Here is a 23,218-nt window from a genome sequence, read left to right on the forward strand (position 1 = left end):
TGTAGGCCCACTCAGACACGATGATGAACAGGGTATACATTATTCCTGCCTAGCATTCACATTAGCATTGTCATTTTGAGCATGTTAGTATGCTGACCTCACTGTTTGACACACAGCAAAACTGTTCCTCCTCACAGAGCTGCTAGCAGTACTGCTGCTCTTACTCTTGTCCTCTGATCAGTTACAACATACATTATGAAGTCAATGCGACAAAACACACATTAGAAAACTTCAATGACACTTTTTATTCATCACCACTTGACCTTTGTTTGTGTGTGCAGGTGTGTGTGCGCATGTGTGCAATACTTTGCACCTCACTACGTTTTGCCTGATTATGTCCATATTTATCTGTGTATGCCTCTTTTTATGATTGTAAAACCTTTGATATCTAGCTCAATTGTGATAGTCCTCCTTCCTGTACATGAACACATATTCTGCTAGTAAAAATACACAAAACAACTCAACTGGTGTCTTCGCTACACACAACAAGGCCCAGCGTCTGTAAACGGTGAAAAGTAACAATCAAATAAGAACATCAACTTATTCCTCGGTTGGTGTGAAGTGTTTGCTTTTTTTGCTGACTCCACTCCTTTAAATTGTAATCGATACAAGTCTTGATTTTGTAGCACTTGGTATTATTAGATTGAATGACATAATGAGGTGTATAAACTAACCAATGGTTACACAGTTTTCAGAAAAAAAGTATATTGTATATATATAGTTATATATATATATATATATAGTTATATATAGATTTATATTCATTTATACGCTTTTAAAATAGCACAGTAAACACTTGGCACACATGATAAAAACCACTGAGTGTGTCTGATTGTTTATGTATAGGCCGATAGCGGGACCCACATCCTGGTAAAGGGTCTTTTCACTTTCTCTCAGTCAGCTCAGGAAGGAACTTAGAAACCGTAAGTCACTAGTTTAGAAATGAGAACATTCACGTTTGTGATACTTTATTGATAAACTGAACATCAGAGTTATTTAAGAGCCTTTTTCTAAACAGTGTATTTGTCAAAATCTCCTTCCTGAAGTGGCTAAACTTGAAAGAGGACTGAACCCATCTCCAAGACCTCATGTTCCTGTCTGTATCCGTAAGTTGGAATATGTCAGAGTCTGCACACTTTAACCACACAGAAAGAACAACTGAAACAAAAAAGAGAAGTCATATAAAGACAGTCAAGTCAAAAAACCGGAGATACATAATTTATAGTACTGCACATCAACTCTGCTTGTCCCCTTGTACTTCTTTTTTATTGTCATTTTACACCTATACAACAGCTGCTCTCGTTCTCTCTCTGTTTGTCTAATCGTCTGTCTCTCGTTCAGTCTCCTCTTCGCCCCTCCCCAGTCTCTGTACAGTTGGCTTAGTGGTGACCATAGAAATACTGTAGCTAAAGGGTTCCGTGTAACATTGGTTGAAGTTTGTACAGAAACATTAGTTTTTTCTTCATGTAAACAGGCACACACAGATCTCTAGAGGTTAACTCCAAAATGTTCAAAAGTCCCCAAAAAAACCCACCTATCTGAGTAAATCCTCGTCTTCTTGTATGTTAATCCTCTGTCCATTTCAATTCCTCGCTTCTGCTGATGACTTTATAATTTCCACATGTCAAGAGTTGTGGCCCTGATCTCAGTCCTGCTGAGGGAAATAAGGCCTTGGTTTGCTCCTTGGATAGCTAGAGGTTTACAGCTACTCAGTATTTATTTTTTCTCTCCTTCCTCAGCAACCACTGCCAAGGCTTTGTTACAGTTCACTACCCAAGATAATGAAGCTTTACCAAGGTTGCTGTGTCCAGGTTGTTTAGTTTTATTTCGCTGTCTCTAGCATCAGCGTTGGTGGTCTACTACAGAAATTCACGCTGTCTCCGACAGGTCCACGTGGAACGAGCTAGCAAATCCTTTTGCGGGCTGAAAAGACAGAGAATACACTCGTTAAGACAAATGGCATCTTCTCCCTTGAGACTTTTTTGTGACACAGTCGGCTCGAAATACCATCTCTAGAAGGATACATGTCACAAAGCTCTCTCTGTGAAGTTATTTATATACCCTTAAGGCTGGTCTTTGCACTGTAATTGTAAAACTAATTTGGGAATTGGATAAAAACACGTCCGTCAGTTAAGATAAATGTAAAAAATTTGGTGGCTACATAATGCATGCATAGAAAATACACAGACCACTAATTGCTTCATTAATTATCCATTAATGGATCATTAAACATTTATAAACCCTTTATCAAGGCAACCCTGGTGATCAGAGCATTGCCGTAGTAGCTTACGATGCTATTTTAAAAGTAGAACATGATGCCTGTTGGTTAATAGAGCCTCAGCCTCTGGGACTATTCTCATATTTTTTTTACTTAAGACTGATGAACAACACCTTTGCTGTAAAGCTTGGGGTGAATTTATTTCAACAGACCAGGAAAAGCAGGATAAATCGTAAATCAAAAAGTAAAATGAAAAATAAAAAAGTTGTGGGTTTCAGACTGAGCGAATATGGAGTGCATTTATCCTAACCCTCCGAGGCAGACAAGATGAGCAGACGCGCAGGCAGCTATATTTGGAGCAAAGAAGGCTCTAGCACCTAAAGGCTAAATACAAATTATTTTTCACACAGACCTGATGTGCAAGAGGGAAATTGCTTGGCTCTGTTTGCCAAGTCGCAAACAAGGAAAAAAAGGCAGGTTATAGTGCTCATCGTTTAACTGACAGACAGCTCACAGTCAGCATGCAGTATCATGGAGGATGGTGGTTAACATGGTGGTGACTTGAGTGGAAATGACTTCTCTACTGAATGTGTATATCGAATCCATTCTCTACTCTTAGAGCTAATAGAATATTCATGTAATGTGGAGCTTGGAAAGCAATTGAAAGCGGCATAACGTATCCTGCCATCCTTTTCTACAGAATTCCATCCTGCTTGTTCAGAAATGCAAGTTGGACACTTAATTTTATTCCAACAGTTATCAATATGTTTTATTTTCCGAATTAAACTTCTCGTATTGTAATAGTTCTCTTCCTGTGTTGCACACAAACTTACTTTCAAATTGAAGAATCTTGACCTCAGGGTTGACAGCCCATCTCGCCCACCTTTCATTATGTCAGGTATTGATCCACAAGCAAACAGGCATTGATACTTGAGACTTCCTTTTTAGAACAAAATGGCCTTCAATCCTTGTGAAAAAGATACAGCGTGGGTTGTGTATTTCACCTTTCAGGCTATTTAGTAGAGAAGTCATCATGCTTGTGTAAAACTCGGGTTGTTGAACAAATGGAAAAAGATGGCCCTTACAACATGAAATGATCTACTTTATATACCCTCTCTATGCACTCAAAATGTGTCCTGACTTAAAAGCAGCTTTTAATTGTAGGTTTGTGAATATGATAAGACTAGAACGGTGATAGGTGCTTGTGCTGGTGACCTTTACTTTTATGAGCATCAGATAAAAAGACTGATTGGGGAGGATTTTCAGGCAAAATTTAGAGAAAAGGGATAAAGAAAGAAAAAGGGGCCACAGCAGCTTTAAATTAGTCTAATTCCAATTGAGTTTATTTTCTTATAAATCACATTATTACAGACATAAGACGGGGTTAGATAAAAATTTAAAGTGGGTTTCGGAGAATTAGCAATGATAGCTTACATTTTACATTCAAAAAAAGAAAATTATAATTTACAGAAAAAAACAATTCAACAAAACATAAAGCCTTGTTTTATACTCCTTAAAAATAGAAGAAATAAAAGTTGGTGAACAACATATAAAAAGTCCAGATCAGAATCAAGAGGCAGAATCATGTCCCCTCCTTTAGTATCTGTACTGGACCAGACCAAAGTCATAGGGTCCCAGGGAACTTTCATACTGATACTCACAGAGAAAGGTGGGTTTGTACGGTAGGGTCCCCCTATCATACTCTTTCCTCTCTAGCGTGCTGGAGCTGTACTGCTGCTGTTGCTGATGGAGGTGATGGTGAAGGCTGTGGTGTGACTGTGACCTTTGACCGTCCTTGCCAAAGGTGGAGAATGACCTATCGGTGGTCGAGACAGTGGACGAGGTCATGGTGAGTTGGTCGGAGAGGTTGACGGAGGAGGGTACCTCAGTGTCGGGGAGCGTGGCATCCATGCCGGGGACGTGCAGGTTGCTGCGGTAGTCCGGCCCCTGGCGCCCGTCAGACGGCACAAAGGATGGCATCCAGCAGCGGTCGGAGTGGCCCAGGGCTTTGCACTCCTCCGTGCAGTTGGAAAAAAGGTCAGCCCCTACAGAGAAGATACAGATTGAGGTATGGATGAGGAAGGGTGAAATTGAAAGATGGAAATGAAAAATAGAAGATTTCAGAGATATAAGGGATGATAAGTGAAAGGAAAGGAGCATGGGAGGAGGAACGGTATGGATATTTGGAGTAGGAAGGTGAGACGGAGGGGGAGATGAGAAAAAGAGACCAGAAGAGAGAACATAAGTTTGCAATCATTTGCCAATGTCGCAAGCAGAAAAAGTGCAGCAAAAGCTATTCATCAAAGAGACAAGGCCAACATTGATGAAGCGAATTGTTTGTTTTCCTCCTCACCTCATTCATTCTGAATGAAATGTGCAATCAAAGTGATGTGGTGTTGCGAAAACATTTCAACCCCTCTCCAAATCAACATCCTCAGACTCACAATTGATTTCCAAACACCAAGAGACAAACGGTGAATCCATATTGTATCATTCTTACACAAAAAAAACACAATTATCTTAAAAATGCCCCACAAATACCAACAGAATATTCACTGGCTGCATAATCATACTCCAATGTCAATCATCCCTCCATAAACTGACAAAGAGTGTAATTGGCACAGAGCTACCGCCAAAAACAAAACATCAACATAAAAAGAGATTAAATTAACATCTGAAATGATATAATAGAATAACACACATACTCACACACACAACCAGCATGATGGAGCTACCAGTTATGTTAATTACACTCTCTTAGAAAGAATAAAGGGAAGAGTTGGGGGGTTGTGGGCTGGGGGGATACCAGAGAGATTATAAAAGGGAAGAGAAAAGAACATGAGACGTGAACAAAGTCATCATAATAATGAGACTCTGCAGCCATTCTCTATGTGTGCAGAGTGGGAATGTAGTTTGCCTGGCTTGTCGGTGAAGTCTGGGCAATGTGGGGAAGTGTTAAGAATGGCTACATCAAAGTAAGAGATGAGCATTTTAAGGCCAGATGAGGAAAAATGGATACATCAGGAAAGAGAGACGGAAAAAACAGGAATAAAGAAAGCCGACAGACTATAAACTGTAATTCCCTTAAACTGAGATAGCTTCAGATCAAACGGGTCGACATACACAAGTATATTCATCTGATCCATCTGACCTAAAATGCCATTGTTCATCGATTGCTAAAGCAGGCCTTGCACACACACAAACAATGTAATGTAAGCGTATGTGCATCAATAGATATTAAGATGCTTCAGAGAAAAATATCCTCTGGCGAGAATACTGTATATAGACAGAGGAATAACCTTCGAGGAAAAGGGAGAATATTGTGTATCAGTCATAATAATCACAATTGATCAATACAACGACCCCAATGAAGTATTAAGATAACTAAATATTAACTGTCAAAATGTAAGATAAAAAGGATCTGTGTTTTTCAGCTTGGCCTTTATCAGCAGCGTTCAGGAAAGAAAAATACTTTTCTGTGTCCTGGTCGCATTCTCCCTCCTGCATATTAGGACTAAATCTCAAAATATTAGCCTGTCACAGATTAGGGATAATCTTTCCCTATAGTGAAAGAGGCAGGTACAGAGAAAGTGGAAAATGATGGTGAACCCAGACGCTTTTTTCACTTTTGTTTGGTTTGTTCTGTTGGATACAATACTGCTCAAAGGCTCTGTACATGTTAAGCTTGTTTGCACAATGTGATGCAAATGTACTTGTCTGAGACTAAATCATTGAAAAATAAATATTAATAGATACAAACCTATTCTAAAAAAACATTATCATGGAAAAAGGCATGTGATTCTTGAAAGGCACGTGCGTAATTCATACTCTGGATGGGTCATACAGAACCCCCCCCCGGGCGTTTTGGTTTTTACATACCTGCAGGCATTTCAGGGAAGGAATAAAAATCCATATACTCTGCATGTTGTTTTGAAAACATAATACAATTTAATTTAATTTTGGTTCTTTCATTCTCCTATAAAATATTTTTTAGAAAAACATCAGTCAAAACTAAGGCAAAGTGGAGCACAGTGCCACTGGAAAAATCGCAAATACAGCCCTATTTGTCAGTTCTATCAGGCAAACAAAATACGGTTTAAGAAAGCTTAATCAACATTAGAGCAAAGATTTTTTATAATGAAAAGATATCTAAAGATATTCGCTTTGGGATTTATATATATGTCTGCCCAGTTGCTGAAGCCAAAAATGCACTCTTAAAACAAGGCATCCAAGACTGAAAAAGAAGGAAAATAGACATTTAAATCGGTAAGCTACAGTGTGTTGGGTTCAGCTTGTTCTGACAAATATCACAACATTTGAAAATCCTTCAAAATATTGTCCACATTTAATTGACATAATTAAATGTAAATGTAAGTTACTATAATGGCAAATGTCATGTAAATACCATACATTATTATCAACAGCCCTGTCAACACATTGTCTGGTAATTACAATTGTGGCTGGCTCTGTTTTTTTATGCCTGTGTGCATTGTGTGGATCTAATCGTGTTGCTAATTCAGGGCTCACAGGGAGTGAGACAGGCAACAAAGACTGTGCAGTGCCCAGAGAGCCAGAAGAGACACAGGGCTTGCAGACAAGGGACAGCAAGGGCCAAACAGACGGGGGAGTCACAGATTTCACAGACAGAGACAGCAGGCAGTAGAGGCAGCAAGACCGCAGGAACCATAAGGAGGGAGAGGGGAGACCTGGGCCATCACAGATGGAAATAGCAATGGCCAGAAGAGACAGTGGGAGACCCGCGCCTCGCAGATGGAGACGGGAGAGGGGTTACACAGAGGTAGGCAGAGAGGGAACATTTTATTAAAGAACCCAAGATGAAAAATCTTATATACAGTACTTTAACACTAGCATATGGAAACCATATTCTATATCCTCTTATCTAAATATAGACAGCTATGTGGGGCCCGAGCCTGCCCCAGTTAAATAATGAATGAGAATAAATGTGGAGAATGTACAATTTTGATGTTGAATAACACTTCAACTTTGATTGAGTAATTTTCAACAAAAAACCATTCAAAGCACCATCTTGTTTTCCTGTGGGATAACTGGAGCCTACAACTTGCTTTTCAACAGTTCTGACTACAACGGCAGAAACACAGGGATTGAGGGTGAATAGTTGCAAAATGTTTGACAGCTACTTTCTATATTCCATTTTTTGTTCCATATTGATTCGGCATGTTTCAAAATGTCTGTTTACCTCTGTTTCATCTGCCTGGCCCAAAGATTCGGCACCAACAGTGCTTTTGCAGCCAAAGGGTTTGTTTGTTTTTATCACCAGCTAGCACATGTGGGTTGTGGTTCAATGGAGCTCTGTACTCAAGAAGAGACACGATGATCCAGTGGAGAACAAAACGAGCAATCTCAAAATGCCGTGTGGGAAAGCTTCTCTGAGTAAGTGTAAATGAAAATTCAGACTTTGAGCCGTGTTAAGTTGCATGCAGTCTCCTATCTGCCCCTGAAATTAATATATATTTGTTTGTCATGTTTATATATCATTATTTTTGTTAATTCCCACCTTATTTCTGCCCTTAAATGGACCTTTTGCTAATTATTCTGCTCCTCTGAAACAAGGGTGTTGACTTTATGCCTTCCATTATTCTCTTTGCTTATCTGCGGATAAAGCAGGTGATAGCCACAATGTATGCGCTTCTAAATATACCAAACAAATCAGCAGAAAGACTAAAGAATAGGTGCAAAACGAAAACAGCTATGCAGAAAGCACAAAGACCTCTGTACAGATCAAGATACAGAGTCAATATCAAGGCACTAAAAGAAAGGCTCAGTTTTTTCCCTATTTCTCTTATCTCAGTACATTATTAAGCAGGCACAAGAGCACAATGATATGATAGGTAAACATAGTCTGCAGAAGTCAGTCTCTTGTCACTTACTTCCAAACTAGGCAGTGGTTTTTACCTACCGGTTCACTCTCATGAAAACAACATCAACACATATGTTTGCAAACACACGGACGCTTAAAAATACTCTCTTAACACGGAGATATATAAATGTATGCAAGAAAAAAGGCAGACAGGCCGTGACACCACATGACACCCAGTGGCTGTTGATTCCCGTGAAGCACCTTTTCTTCCTCCGGCAGGAAGCAAAACAACAACCAAAACAGTGACTGGCAATGACAGGCCCTGCCAGCAGTCCTATCTCTCATTGTGACCTCATCAGGCAGGAAGAACACATGCACACTCACACACACAAATGTGCACGCATACACACGCGCGACTTCACAATGCAAACACAATCTACTTGCTAATAAGCAATCAGCTCCTCTGGATTTTTTTTGCTGCTTCTTTTTTTTTTTTTTTTTTTTACATCTCTGAGTGTTTTTCCGAAATCCCACATCGATGTGATTTGACTAATTGTGCTGCCTGACATACATCCAGCAACAGGGAGCTGAAATGAAGGAAAACAAATCCTCGTAATACATGGGCCCAATGTTTGAATTGGCTGTGTAGGTATATATCTGCTGCGCTCAGGTTCGCAGTTATTCCCTCCCTGTGCTCATTCATCTGTCCGTCTACCTCTCTTTCTCTATTAGTCCCTCTGTGCATCTTTCACACCGTCTGTGTCCCCATTTCTTGTTATCTTTTTGTTTTGCATGTAATCCTCTTCACCTGTTTTTTTCCTTTCTCTTAATCCCTTTTTCTCCTTTACAAAAAAAAAAAGACTCCTCGTCCCCCAGGTAGAAGGTGTCTTCTCTCCATACCTCTGTTTTCCTCCAGTGCTCTGGAGAGAATGTAGACACAAAACGTCAATATTTGGACAGCAGCTAGGACAGCAGGGGAGTAACGTAGCTTCCTTGCACAAGTTGGCCAGCAAGGCTGTGATGAGTAAACCAGAGACCTCCCAGGACCAAAAAAGAGCAGGTCGGTTCCTGACATATCCGGTAATTCCAGACAGAGAAATTGTTCTGAGTCTCTGAGAGGCAGTGACCGTTTTTAATGTTACACTGCAACTGGACTGGGATGAAGAGCCCAGTTGGCCCCTTGCTCTACAAAGTTGGTTTGATTGAAAAAGCCACTATGATATGTTGGACCAAAGATTCTGTATGACTACTGCTTACAAGTCTTATATATTTATGGCCTTGACCAAACTATATCAAAGACATATGTTTGTGTACAATGGGACCTCCTGACTGAATAATTTATGGGTAATTATTCTTTATTTAACTTATTTATACCAGTGATTCTAACCAGACACACACAAAAATACATGCTAACAGGTTAGCAAGATTATCAAAAACATACCAGCATCATTCTTTCAGACAGGTCATTGCTTGGTTAATTAAGCCCATTCGTGAGGTTCTGTCTGTTGGTCCTGTATTGTGATAAAAGATATTTGGCGTTTTACCTCCCCCACAAAATAAATTCACAATAAACTTGTACTCATGTTAGCTAGCTACCTGCAAATAGGAAAAGCACACACAGATGAAATCCATACTGGCTACACCTGAAAGGTTGATGCTATTCCTTGTTTCACAAGAAAACTGTGATGTGCCAAAATCTTTAAGATTGTTGGACTAGTTATGTTTCTTGCCCTCAGAAATTGGCATTGCCGTTGTAGGCACAATATTGAAATTAACATAACTAATAATTAATGATAAACAGGAATGCACAAAAGTTATGAAGCCTAGTTTATGTTGTGTATCATATTAGCAAAGACTTGAACTACTTTCAGATTAACCAACACATATTTTGGCATTATATATATATATTTTTTTTTTGAGGAAGTTAAGCATTGCAGCCTGGATGGAGCAGATGTTCACTGATTTAGGGCAGAAAGGATGATATGTGTGTTACTCATGGCCTAAGCATGTTTATGACTCTCAGGGCTTTGCTGGGATTTCCATTAGTCGTACTGCCTCATGTTCAGCCACAGTAATAAATGTACAATGCCCCAGTCAGAGGCAATGAGAATACATCTTTTTCACTTTTTGATCTAGTTTTTTCAGCCGATTCAAGGCATAATTATAAGTACTGGTACTGGAGGTGAAGAAGGCTTTTGTCCTCCGTCATTCAGAGACACAGCAATAGCAATATGCGCCAGTGGATTGGTAAATAGCACGTATGCTCATATTGTGGTTTTGATTTACTTCAACACAGAACTCTGGAAAAAGTGAAAATGCTCCTCCATCTATATTAACCATGATGTAGAAAGGTCACTTGAAGTAGAGATTTAATTGTACATGCTGAGTTTGAGGTAAAAAAAAACCTAAAGGCGGGAACTGAATAAATTAGTTCATCAAATTGATGGATCTTTCCCTTACACTGCTTTTAGTGACTGTTATTAATATTCAACACGCCAGTCAGTGTGAGTGGTGACCTCCAGTTGTAAGTGGTAAATTGCAAATATATATTCTTTTAATGTGGCAAGTTTTGATCATATTTGCTGAAATAGATTTTTCCTTTTACATGTTATATTAAGGGTTATATCATGATAGTCTGATATGTCATGATAGTCAATTGAAAGCTTAAATATGAACCATTACTGCATTTTAACCATCTCACCCAGTTTGGAGGTTGTATATATAAGGACGTGTTCTGCTTATTATTCTTTTTGTAGTTATTATGTCATTATTTGAGTAATTTTCAAAGGACAAATGGCAAACATTCTAGGCTCTCAAATGCAATTAATTGTTGCTCTTAGAGCACTGAAGATCTTTGGACTCATCATTTGGTCTGACACATCAAGCAATTTTGAGATGACGCTAAAGACTTCACTTCAGGAAATATTTCACTGATACATGATCGGCAGACAATTGAAAGAATGATCATAAGTTGCACCTTCAGTGCGAAGATGTTTTCTTAAATGACTTTTCTATTAAGTGAGTTTTTTCACTAATATTTTTTTCATCTTCCTTATTCCCTTTTGTCCAACTTATTTTTCTTCACTTTGAGAAAGTTCACTTTTTTTTCATTACATGAGCTTTTCAAATAAACAAGACATTTGTTTAGGTGTCATGGATCATAGAATCAGAGATTACAGCTCCCTGTTCTGTCAGTTTCTAGGGCCTGAGAGGAGGGTGTTTCAAAACTCTGTGCGCTAAATTCCTCTGACAGCTCATTGACATGGGAAACTGCAACACGGTGCCCGCCACTAATTCATAATCAGCCATCTAATACACCGTTGCCAAAGTGATTTAATTGTCCCATTTGTCACGGCTGTTGTTCTCACCAAAACAACCGTCATGATAATGATGATTTCCCGTCTCCTGCCCGTCACACAGCCTTCCACAGCTGATCGAAGGTTCCTGAGGTGCCACATTTTTCCACTGATGGATATTTTATCCCCTCTTATCTGTCGTCTTATTTAGGTTTGCTCGTCCCTTCTTTCAGCCATATTCTATTAGTCTGATGAGAGATATAATTTGTAAAAGCATATAATTCAAATCCAAAAAGGTATTTTAAAAAACAGGTATTGGGAGGTAAAAGGTGTGATCGTCAATCAATAGTGCTTTGGCTCCTGACGCAGCAGTGCCTCACTCCAGACACGCTGCTCTCAGAAAAGCCATTTGCCCACTTTTTAAAGGTATCCGCTGATATCCAGCCTCACAGGCAGTGTCCCTTTGATTTAAAACCACGTCAGGAGACTTATTTTCTAAAGTGTCAGACGAGCGGCCGAGCGGGAAGCTACGGCAGGTGTGGTTGATGATATGCCAACTGGAAATGGTTTTCCCTTGATTTGAAATATTCTGAGGTGCACCAAAAGGGAGAGTGTGCCTGGCGCAGTCCCGTGAGGAAACCTTGCCTCTAACCCTCCTTTGATAATTGCTATGTAAAGGTTCTAGAAATGAATTACTGATCAGCCGAGTGTTGCGGAGAGCCAACGTGTGGGGGAGACAGAATGAAGGATGAGACCCTGCCACATACCCTGGAAAAAGTGTGTCTAAACCACACAGGCACACGCACAAATACACATATAGAATGCAAATACTCTTAAATATGTGCGTATGCACGTGCACACACAAATCTGCTTATGCATACAAACGCTGCAGAAATACATAAAATACATGTATTCTATACAAAGGCTTGGCTCGGGTTTATTCAGTTTGGCTTTCAACAGCCTAAATGCAACTAAAGAACATGCTCTTGCATTAAACTCTTACAGTCGAGTGAGCAAAATAATAAACATAGTGTACAACCAACACGAGAGACCAACAATATTCTCATCCCTATATGTTTACTTAGTAAAATAAGTCTCACATATACATAGAAAGAGACAAATGAGCAATGGGTAAACCTATATAGAGGCAATATATACATGGCAGAGGGCCAAGCACTAGCTACCACTCTCTCGTCTCAAACTGAATCTCATTTAAGCTTCCCAGTGCAGCATCTCAAAGGAAAACTCCCTTTCAATACAGACATCATGACCTCGCCCTGTTTTCTCCTACACAAATCACACACACAAGTGAATTACATAGAGGTACAAATGCCTACATATTGAATCAGACAAGGTTTACCTGTACACCCACTCACATGCACATGCATACACACACACACATTCTGCTGGTTTTGTTGTTTACAGAAATCTGTGAAACTCAAGTGTCCCTCTTTCCAAAGTACCAGTCGTGTGATATTACCTCCCATGGAGTGGTAAGCTGTTCCCTTATAAATCCAACATGAGGAACAAATGTTGGTTTACTCGTATGAAATACAAAGTAAAGCACCAACTGGGTACACTCCCAGGCCAGTGCCAAATGAGAATGTTCGTAGCCAAATGAAGCTGAGACAACATGTTATTGGTCCATGAATGTGGTCTTGTTACCAGCAATAAGATATTTGAGGCTGTATTCGACAAAAAATAAGATTGAAAATACAGTGCACAGAGGAGAACATTGTGTAGGGCGTGATATCTTTCCAAGTGGGCAGTTACCTGCTACATGAATAGGTTTAGATAAATATTACGTCATTTAAACAACCTGCATTCCTCTTTACTCTTTTCGAGTATCATTTTAGCGTTTTCTGGATAACATTCTGAGGGAAGATGCCCAGTGTTTGTTTCAACATCAATGCTTATATATTTTTTCCAAATGGTTTTGTTCTTGTGGAATAGAGGAGTTAGTCTTCTGATTTCTTGCAATTCTGCAATTTCCGTCTTGCATACTTTGACCTTCCCAGCCAGTTTCATCAGCGAGGGCAGGGACTGACACTACCACTGCTGCATATTGGCTCTCAATTTGGGTTCGGTTCATTAATAATGTCAAACACTGTGGAGCCTGATGAGGACCATTCACTATCCTACAACACCTATCTAATCTGCTCTATTTGTATTCCCAGCACTGATATGATATTTGGCAGGCTCTGGTCTAGACAGGGGTCTTTTGCGAGCCCTGTGCAACAACCCCTTAGATGGAAAGGGCAATTCAATATGAAATGAGATTTTGTATTGCTCAACTTTTTGTCTGACTCCACTTTGATCAATAAACAGGTACTAACCTAATAGAATTTTAGCGCAAACAAGGGGGTGGTGGGGGCTCATGATAAGACCTAAAGCCTTGTCTTGAAAAAACTACTGCACAGTAAAGGTTCAAAGAGAAACAAGAGTCAGTAAATAATCCTGAATTGAGAGGCTGAATGGGGAAATGTTCCCTAATTCCAACATTTTACCTTACCAACCTATGCCAAAGCTACAATGATTTGACAAACAAAATCAAAGAATGCAAGGGCTGCTAATGTGTCTGCACAGCTGAATCTAACAAACAAAGGCAGTAAAATACACACACTGCTAGTCTGATTGAAACGCATCTCATTATATCAATTAAGCTTCCATGCCTTTTTCTTTCATTGAGTGAACCTATTGATTTGTGCCACTAAAGCACAATAGGCCCTGCACTGCTGCGCTGCAAGTCGCTGTCCTTTCAGCACCACTTGGTTAAACAGCAGCAGGGTTAGAAAGAGAGAAGGGAAACAGCAAGAGGCAGAGGAAAAAAAAAAGAGATTTCCCCAAATTTCCCTCTTTTTCACCCGGGTGTGAACTACAATCAACACCTCTGGGGCTTGTTCGTGCCAGTCAGCCAACCAGCAACACCGGAGACTGGGCCTTCGCACACTCTCAAATTAAGGAAATTAAAAGTCACCGATCCGCACCAACAATTCAGCATTACCCCATTCACAATTGCAAAACATACAGGACAGAAAACAAGAAGGAAGTTGGGTTATATGAGCACTAAAATGACATGATGTGGTGGAACTCACCGGCCGAATGACCCCGGTTGGTGGCATCGTGGTCACTGTCGCCTTGCTCACTGTCACCATGACCACTGTCTTTGGAGCTAACAATGTCTGCCTCTTGGAATGCCGAACTGGAAGAGGCAAGGAAATGAGAGGGGGGAAGCAGAAAGTCGTGTCAGAGAAAAGGGACAAAAAGATATGAAAATAATGCAGGGGCAGAGAGAGAGAGGTCGAGATGCAATATTAGGAAGGGGAAGATGAATACGGAGGGGGATTAAATGGGGGGCAGAGAGACAGAGAAAGAGAGGGAGAATCAGAAATCAACACCACATTAATACAGTCACGGTGGCCGTCAAGAGGCTAAATTGGATGTTACACATGGCATGTAATGAAATCCAGCATTAGAGCTTTAATAGGCGCTGCTCTGTCAGTTATGGGACTGATGCCAAATTGAAGATGAACATTATGGATACATTGGGAGCCATGTAGCCTCTCAAAGCCACAATTAACGATTCAGAATATACAGGATTCGCACTGATGGGTGTAATATTCTATTTTATTGATATGTGAATAGGTTGTGCTTCCATGAGGCCTATTGAATGTTACAGGTCCTCTGGTAGTGAATGGTATGTGGCTCACTAGGTTTTGCACATTAGAATAATAAGGTGTATGTTCTGCTGCTGTGTATAGCGTGTGATAGTGTGCTTTTCACCTGTTGACACGTCTGGGTCTGTCCACCAGATAGGTGAGTTCTGCTCGTTGGTGTTTTGTCTAGAAAATCCACAGAAACATGCATTTCATCACTTTATAATGCCAAACAGAGACATTTATAAATATGTTAGAATTAGATATAAGATAAGAGGATAGCTGACCTCTGACATATACATTGCATGTTTAACATGTAACTGAGCTAGCTGAAGCTGTTGCAGAACGAGGCGTTGTACCGACAGGGCGCGCATCCACTTGGTGAGTGAGTGGGCGCGAGGAGACTAGAGCAGGGGAGAGTGGGTTAGGGCGGCAATTGAATGCGTAAATGATTGAGCCGCCCGATTCTGAAACTGAACAACCTTTGTTCATGGTGCTGCCGTGCTGGGTCGTGCACAGAATACTTAACTTGCAGGAAAGGCAATGCTGTGACTGGCTGTCTGGCTCAACTCCAGCCACACCGCAATCAACAAAAAGCCCCAAATCCGAACACACAACAGCGCCGTCAAGTCACTGGTCTCCCCACGTCTTCTATAACCTAATATGGTTACATCAACTAACATGGGCTTTAGCAGGGCAAAGTAATCACGGCAGCTGATTTAACCAAAGTATCTTAAAAGCTCAGAAATGTTCTCTGATGTGGTTTCAGATAAATAAATGTTTATTTATTGTATTTTTCCCACCCTAATTAATATACAGTATTTGGACTCCCAATGACAGGAGCCACACCTTACCTCATGGGTGACCCAAATTGCACCCATGCTTGTATGAATGAATTAAAATACAGGTCCGTTTGATCTGACAGACATTAGAAAAACACACTTTAATAAGTGAAAAGCGTCTCACAACTTAATGGTCTTGAAAATTATAACGCCATGCCCAAATCTCGAAAAGCTCAGCTTATTGGCCATGACTTGGTTGATCTGACAGCAGTCTAACTGAAGGCCACATGAGATTACACAATTGAAATGTACAGGCATTACGTATGACAATGTTTTAAGGTCACGGAGCAGACGTAGACAGCAGATACAACTTCATCTTCTCTGAGACTTTTTTGCTACGCCTTTTTTTGATGGTATACTTTGACAATAAGCAGACAGTTATGTCTGAGGGATCTTTGAAAATTAGGACAATCCTTCAATTTCTGTGCAATTTTAATAAATTTGATGAGGACTTGTGTGTAGCCCTTGGCGACAGATTCAGGCAACTCTTACCTCATTCGACAGAATACTGCCGTTGGATATGATGTCCGGTTGTTGGTCACTGTAACCCGTGACTATGGCGCCGCAAGGGTTGGTGTGATCCGTGTCATTACTGCGGGAGGGGCTACACGGTTTGAGGAACATCAGATCCGTTTTGGCGGACTCCGGTGTCAAACACACCTGGTAGCAGTAGGAGTTCTGGTTCTGGTGGTGGTGGGAACCGAAGCCCCCTCCCACGCCGCCCACACCAGACTCCTCCACAGGCACCTGCCCCACCGGCCCGACCCCTGACGTCACATTGGTGCTCTGAACTAACATGATGTCGGATTTACTCAGCTTCTTCTGTTTCCGGCCGCGAGCCCCCCTGCTACAGCAGGAGCCGCAGCACAGGCAGCAGTCACCGGCCAGCAGACACGTGTACAGGTTGAGCTTCTTGTCCTTCTGGCAGCGCACGGCTAGAACGATCATAGCCAGGAGGAAGATGAAGGACACGGAGCCCAAGGCGATGATGAGAATGAGGGTGAGGTCAAGGGAGGTCTCCTTTGCCCTGGAGGCCGAGCCGCGATCCCCACTGCGGCCTTCGACCACACTGTCCACTAAAATTACACTCACACTTGCCGAGGAGGAGAGAGGGGGCTGCCCGTGGTCCCTCACTTCAATCAGCAGGTCGTAGTAGCCCTGCGGGTCCCGCTTGGGAGAGATCCTCCGGGCTGTCCTCAACTCTCCTGTCCTCCAGTCCATGCGGAACATCCCCATCTCGTTGCCCCGCAGGATGCTGTATGACAGCCGGGCGTTTTCGCCGTCATCCGCATCCATGGCCACAATGCGCGTCACCAGGTAGCCGGGCTCCGCAGAGCGCGGCAGGTGCTCTTTGGCTGTGCCGTTTTTACCGATGGGGGCTATTACAGTGGGAGCGTTGTCATTTTGGTCAACGATAATAACATTTACAGTGGCATTGGAGAAGAGCTCAGCCGCACCGGAGTCTTTTGCCTGGACCATGAAGCTAAACTCTTTCAGTTGCTCGTAATCAAAAGAGCGCAGCGCATAAAGGTAGCCGGTGTCCTGGTTTATGGACACATAAGTGTCCACAGACATGCCCTGTATGTCACACTCCAATATGGAGTAAGTTATGAGAGCGTTCTGTCCTATATCAGGGTCCAAAGCACTAACAGCGTGAATAAAAGCACCAGGCACATTATTCTCAGTCACATACACATCATAAACAGCTTGCGTAAAACGGGGCGCATTGTCATTCTCATCGGAGACGTGCACTTTAATCGACTTGCTGGTGGCGAGCGAAGGCTGACCCTTATCTTTGGCCACTACAGTGATGGTATAAGCATCTGTGTTCTCTCTGTCCAGCGGTCCATCAGTCACGATGGTGTAGTAGTTTTTAAAAGACGATTTCAGCTTGAAAGGAACATCTCCTAATATCTCGCAGCTCATATGTCCATTCTCACCAGAGTCTCGGTCTGAGACACTAAAAAGTGCGATCACGGTGCCCGGGGCATCCTGCTCGCTCACGGATTCTGTCACTGTGCTGAAACCGATCTCTGGTGTGTTGTCGTTCACGTCCACCAGTTTGACCAGCACTTTGCAGTGAGCGGGGACTGCATTAGCCCCAAGATCTTTAGCCTGGACATAAATCTGATGCGTGCTACTCTCTTCATAGTCCACCTCACCGGCGACCTCTATCCTACCTGTTCTTGCATCAATATTGAATAAGTCCTTTATCCGCGGGGTGTTGTGACTGCTGAAAGAATAAACAATTTCCCCGTTTTGTCCCTCGTCAACATCAGTGGCGTTGAGCTGTATGACCAAAGTGCCAACAGGAGAGTTTTCACGCAGGTTGACAGAGTACACAGTCTGGTCAAAGGTGGGCGCGTTATCATTAGAGTCCAGAACTTTAACGACTAGGAGAGCCGTCCCGGTCCGCTGCGGGATGCCTCCATCCACAGCTGTCAGCACGTAGCGATGCACCGCCTGCTGCTCCCTGTCCAGTGACTTTTCCAGCACCAGCTCTGCGAACTTGTTCCCGTCGCTCTGTGTCTGCACATCCAGGTAAAAATAGTTATTATTCGTTATGGCATATGTGCTGAGCGCGTTTGTGCCCACGTCAGGGTCGAAGGCATTTTCAACCGGGAAACGGGTCCCGGGGATTGCGCTTTCCGATATCTCCACGGAAATGTCTGTCTCTGGAAAGATGGGCGGATTGTCGTTGATATCCATCACCTCAATCTCTACGCGAAAGAGCTCCAGCGGGTTCTCCAGAAACACCTCCAGGTGCAATAGGCACGGGATGGTCTGCTTACAGATTTCTTCCCGGTCAATTTTCTCCTTCACCACAAGCGCTCCGTTTTCTAAGTTCACCTCCAGATAAGGTGTTCTTGAACTAGGCACCGTCTGAAAGCGGCGAGCGGAAAGTTTGGTAATGTCCAACCCCAAATCCTCTGCAATATTCCCAACCACAGAGCCAGGTTCCTGTTCCTCTGGCACGGAGTAGTGTAGCTGAGAGACAGCTCCATCCAGGATGGACAGCAGGAATATTAAACAAATCATCTCCTCCTCTCTCACAAAGTGCGCTTCTAGACTCAGGGGAGGAAAAGTATTAATCCTTTTTCTTACAAGAAATGATCATTTCCCATTTCCTCTATCCACAAAAAAGCAGTAAAATAAACAGCAACAATGCTGTCCGACTGTGAAATTCCTCTCCTTTGCCTCGGGTCAGTGGAACATTGTGTCGTTTCAGCTGTGAGAAGCACAGCCATTTGATCCGAGCTTCTCTGTTTTAATCAATTCTGCACCGGTCTGTGAGTTTTGGCGTCAGCGCAAACATTGCAGACTGGAGCCAGGACGCATAGCCAATACTCTCTGTGCCCCTTCTTTACTTTAAGTCTAACAACAACATATTCCACACGAGCAGGAAAGAAGCAAAAACTCCTCTTTAGGCACCGCCGGAACCTTAACAAATTAAACTCCTGATTAAAGACTGGCGAATAACAGGACTTTCTCTCTATCTTACTCTGTGAGGATGTAATCACTGCGCCTAAGCGCTCAAAGCGGATGATGTTCTCAGCTCGGCTTCTGTAAGGCGAGTGTGAGCAGCGGGGTTGGTTTTGCGCACAGCTCCTTTCCCCACCAGCCAATGGTGTGCTCAAACACCGGGTGTAATGGCACCTGATTGGGGCTCTGCAACGCCAGCCAGAGCACACGTCGGGCCCTTATAACAAAACCAGTTAAGTGCCGCTTCGCTCCTCTCCTCTCCTCCTCTCTCTCCTCCAGGCCCAGCCTCAGTTGTAGCAGGGGAATTAAATGTTTAACACATCCAGTGAATTAAGAAAGTCGAATAATGGTGGGTGACAGTTGGCATCGGCGGGGGTGTGTGTAGTTAATATCGCAGCTGCCATTGAAATGCTAGTATTTCTGAAATATTACGTGGGAAAACTGCCTTTATTTATAAATATTTATTTATAGGTCCCAGTTTGCTTAATGAAGAACCATAACCAGCATATGGTTGCCCTTGAAGCAATAACTTTAAACTTTAATACTTAAACTCTGCTCTGAAATGAATGTATGAGTCAGAGTGTATTTGGGATGCTCACAGCCAAAGACCACCATGTAAAGAGCCTGCGCAAGTAAAGACAGCAAGTGACGCAATACCCCACAGTGCCACGGTCACCCCCCCCACACCCCTACTCTCTCTCTCACGCATGTAGGCACACTGAAGAAAACATTTTAAATAAAGTATTATCTCCAGTATTGTTGTTTGATAGTGAGCAACAGTGTGATACAAGGTCCCATCAGAGCAGGATCACACATGAGTTACTTTAATTCAGTGTAATGAAGCGTCATACTTTAGTCCTACCGTGTTGCTAATAGCCTGAAGCCTATTAGTTCCCCTATCTTCCCATTCTTATCATTAACCCCCTCACATGCTGGCCTTAACTGGAATGCAGTTGCATCATGTGCTAATTTAATTCATAAAGCATACATTAAATATGCAAATGGCATAGTTGTGAGGGAGACACAAATAGTAGGGGTCTAACTACTTGCACACCATTTGGAAGATGATGACAAAAAGATGAAAACGAGAGTAATTGAAGCTAATTAGCATAAGTCTCTAATTCCAAATGTAATAGACGGAGCGCAACAATATCGGCCATAATGCAAAGCGACGTGACCATTGTGCAGTGGATTAAACAGCGAGTGATACGCGATTCTGCATCTCGCCATACAAGTCAGAAGAAACAAAGAGGAGACGTTAGATGAATTTCCAGCCATGTCTGAGCCGGAGCTGTGTGACTGAATCGAGCTGACACCGGAGTCGGATCTGGGAGCGGAGCGCACAGCAGCTCCTCTCTCCCTCTCTCTCCCTGTCTCTGTCAGGCTGTTTCAGAGACCAACGTCGCCCCCTCGTGTCTGCGTCTGTCTTTGAAATTCCTGAAAGGAATGAAGAACCCATGAAACCTTTTCCCCACTTTTCCTTTATTTCTTGAATGCTTATTTAAAACACTGCATTAAAGATATGAGATATAAGTATGGTCAGTATCAAAAAGAAAACCAGAATACGAAAAACAAATAAATTAAAGGTTGTGGAAAAAATACAGTCTATAAACAAACATGTATAGAATATTACTTCATATATATAATAACTATTACTAAGATTAATTAATTAATTTTATTTTATTTTTTAAATCAAACTCTATTTATGTTCAAGAAAGAAAATGGCTGAATATTTGTTGTGATTCTTAACCTGAGTAAAAATAGCACAGAGACAGACAATACTCCATTACAAGGCAGGGCATAATGCATGGAGGGGAAAGTACTATTAAAAAGTACTTATTATTCAGTGTTGTAATACAAGAAGTCATTCATCCAAAATGCCATCTATAATAGACACTAAAATCTCATAATTTTTTTACATGAGGATGTTCTGCACAGTTATCTACCTATAAATAGGTCTAAATGCTCCTTCAAATATTTCTCCATTGACACTGCAACATTCAAGTTTTGAACAAGCATGTCTTTTTAAATGAACAAACTTTTCAGAATGTTTTGCTTTCCACTTGATAACAGATACCACCTCTAACAAATTTCAGAATCAGATTAAAATAACACTATTCAAAGGAGAGATTATGTGACTTTGATGTTTTGGTGGTTGCTCGGTACATACCCTTTTATTACTTCTGTTTGTGTGCAGTACTTACCTGGTAAAGAGGTTTCAATGATTGAGCCTGCACACCATAAAAGGGGTTAGCCGAAATCATGCCTGTTTTCCATAAAGCCTAACAAATGAACATCCAAAAACAGAATAGAGCCATAACATACAGTTAGGCTACTTGTTTAAGGGAAATAACTTGTGTTTGCACTCAGAAACTGTGATGGCCAGCATTTATGTCATTATCTAGTGTGTTTCTACTACTGTGACATGACAAAATGGTGATTTTGCTAAAAATAAATAAATAAATGGCTTATGCAAATTATATCCCAGGTACAGTGGTGGTTAAGTCAATCAACAATGTTCTATAGCCTACACAGTCCTGAGAGGACACTGAATCATTTAAAATATGTGAAAATACCTGTGTGGGCGTACCATGGCCATTGTTTTAGTTTAACAGGAATATACCTGTATTCACTTTCTTGCTGTGAGTTACCTCAAAAGATTGATATCACCTAATATCTGTCTGTTAAAAGTAAAGCTACCGCCGGGGATCAGGCTAGCTTAACTTAATACGCGTGGATGAAGCAAGCGAAAACAGCTAACCTGGCTCTTTCCTGGACAAAAGGAATAAAGACATCTTAAGAGACCCTTTTTACAGCAGACATGTTGACTTGCCTGTAAATGTCGACCTATTCTTTTAAAGGGCTTTTACATAATAGTAATACATTTTCTACTTTTTATGATGAAACTAGAGTTTATGAAGTGTTTGTGTAAGAAATATCCATGCCAGACATAAATATTTTTGATTACAAAAAATGTTGCTCCACGGGGGGTTGTTTTCTCATGAGCAAGGGCAACATCAGTGGTCATTCTCCTTTTATTTATTATACATTGATTACTTGGCTCCAAAAGCACAAATAGGAAAACGTTTTTAAAATAACAATATTGTAACTATTATAAATATGTAAATATTGTAATATTGGCCATAATGTAAAAAACAAACCTACAAAGTTTGTGGAAAAAAGCACAGGATACCATTAAAATGGCATAATTTGAACAAAAAGGCAAAAAAGTGCAAACATGGAATGTGCAATTCTAGAGAGTATTTTGATATTTGACCTAAACAGCCAAACAAACACCTCTTCTTTCAGTGCTCCTTCAGAAGTGCTGCCCCTAAATTTAAATGCATAGCCAGGGAAACTGAAAACTAACAAAATAAAACCGCCGAAACCTGCTGCTTAAAAAACTACACTTCTGAGACTGCAATACAACTGAATAGGTGTCCAGTTACAAACTAGTAAATGGCAGGCACAGATACTGACAATATACACACAGTAGTCTGTGTTGTTTTGACTTAGCCACACATTATAAAAATTACTCCAAGCTTAAATAGTCTCTTGGTGATCAGTGCGGACAGCAAAGTACTAAGTCAATTTATGTTATTTTAAATCAATAGCCTACAGAAGCCCTGGGGTTGTAGGAAGGAAAGTGTAAAAGACATGAGAAAAGGCCAATAAATAAACAATCCAAATGTGGACACTAGAGTCAGTGCCTCTCATTTTGCAATAATCAGAGCTGAAAAGAAAACTGATCAATACACAACAAGTACAGTTTGCTCTTCTGCTATTCCTCTCAAACATTGTTCCACCTTCTCATAGGTCTAGAAAGCAAAACATACAAACAGTTGGGTTACAGTTGTTCATTAAAAGCTAAATATATATTAAAT

General features: G+C 41.3%; 1 protein-coding gene across 3 annotated transcripts; it reads right to left on the bottom strand.

Moving 5' to 3' along the window:
• Positions 1–224: 224 nt before the first annotated feature.
• Positions 225–19,320, bottom strand: pcdh10a (protocadherin 10a). Of its 3 annotated transcripts, none has more exons than XM_069677043.1 (5): positions 16,344–19,320; positions 15,137–15,195; positions 14,449–14,555; positions 4,103–4,263; positions 225–1,923 (listed from the first exon to the last, which is right to left on the bottom strand). In XM_069677043.1, the coding sequence occupies exons 1-5, from the start codon at positions 18,888–18,890 to the stop codon at positions 1,870–1,872; spliced, it is 2,928 nt and encodes a 975-aa protein (XP_069533144.1). In that variant the 5' UTR covers positions 18,891–19,320; the 3' UTR covers positions 225–1,869. The 3 variants fall into 3 exon arrangements, with proteins under 3 accessions (XP_069533144.1, XP_069533143.1, XP_069533142.1); XM_069677042.1 differs by having other exon boundaries at positions 3,880–4,263; XM_069677041.1 differs by lacking the exon at positions 225–1,923 and having other exon boundaries at positions 3,210–4,263.
• Between the last annotated feature and the right edge of the window lie 3,898 nt (positions 19,321–23,218).

This window comes from Semicossyphus pulcher, unplaced genomic scaffold (genome assembly GCF_022749685.1).
Source record: "Semicossyphus pulcher isolate SPU_LCO1_2020_fin unplaced genomic scaffold, fSemPul1.0.p SCAF_27, whole genome shotgun sequence".
In the NCBI taxonomy this organism is placed as follows: domain Eukaryota; kingdom Metazoa; phylum Chordata; class Actinopteri; order Labriformes; family Labridae; genus Semicossyphus; species Semicossyphus pulcher.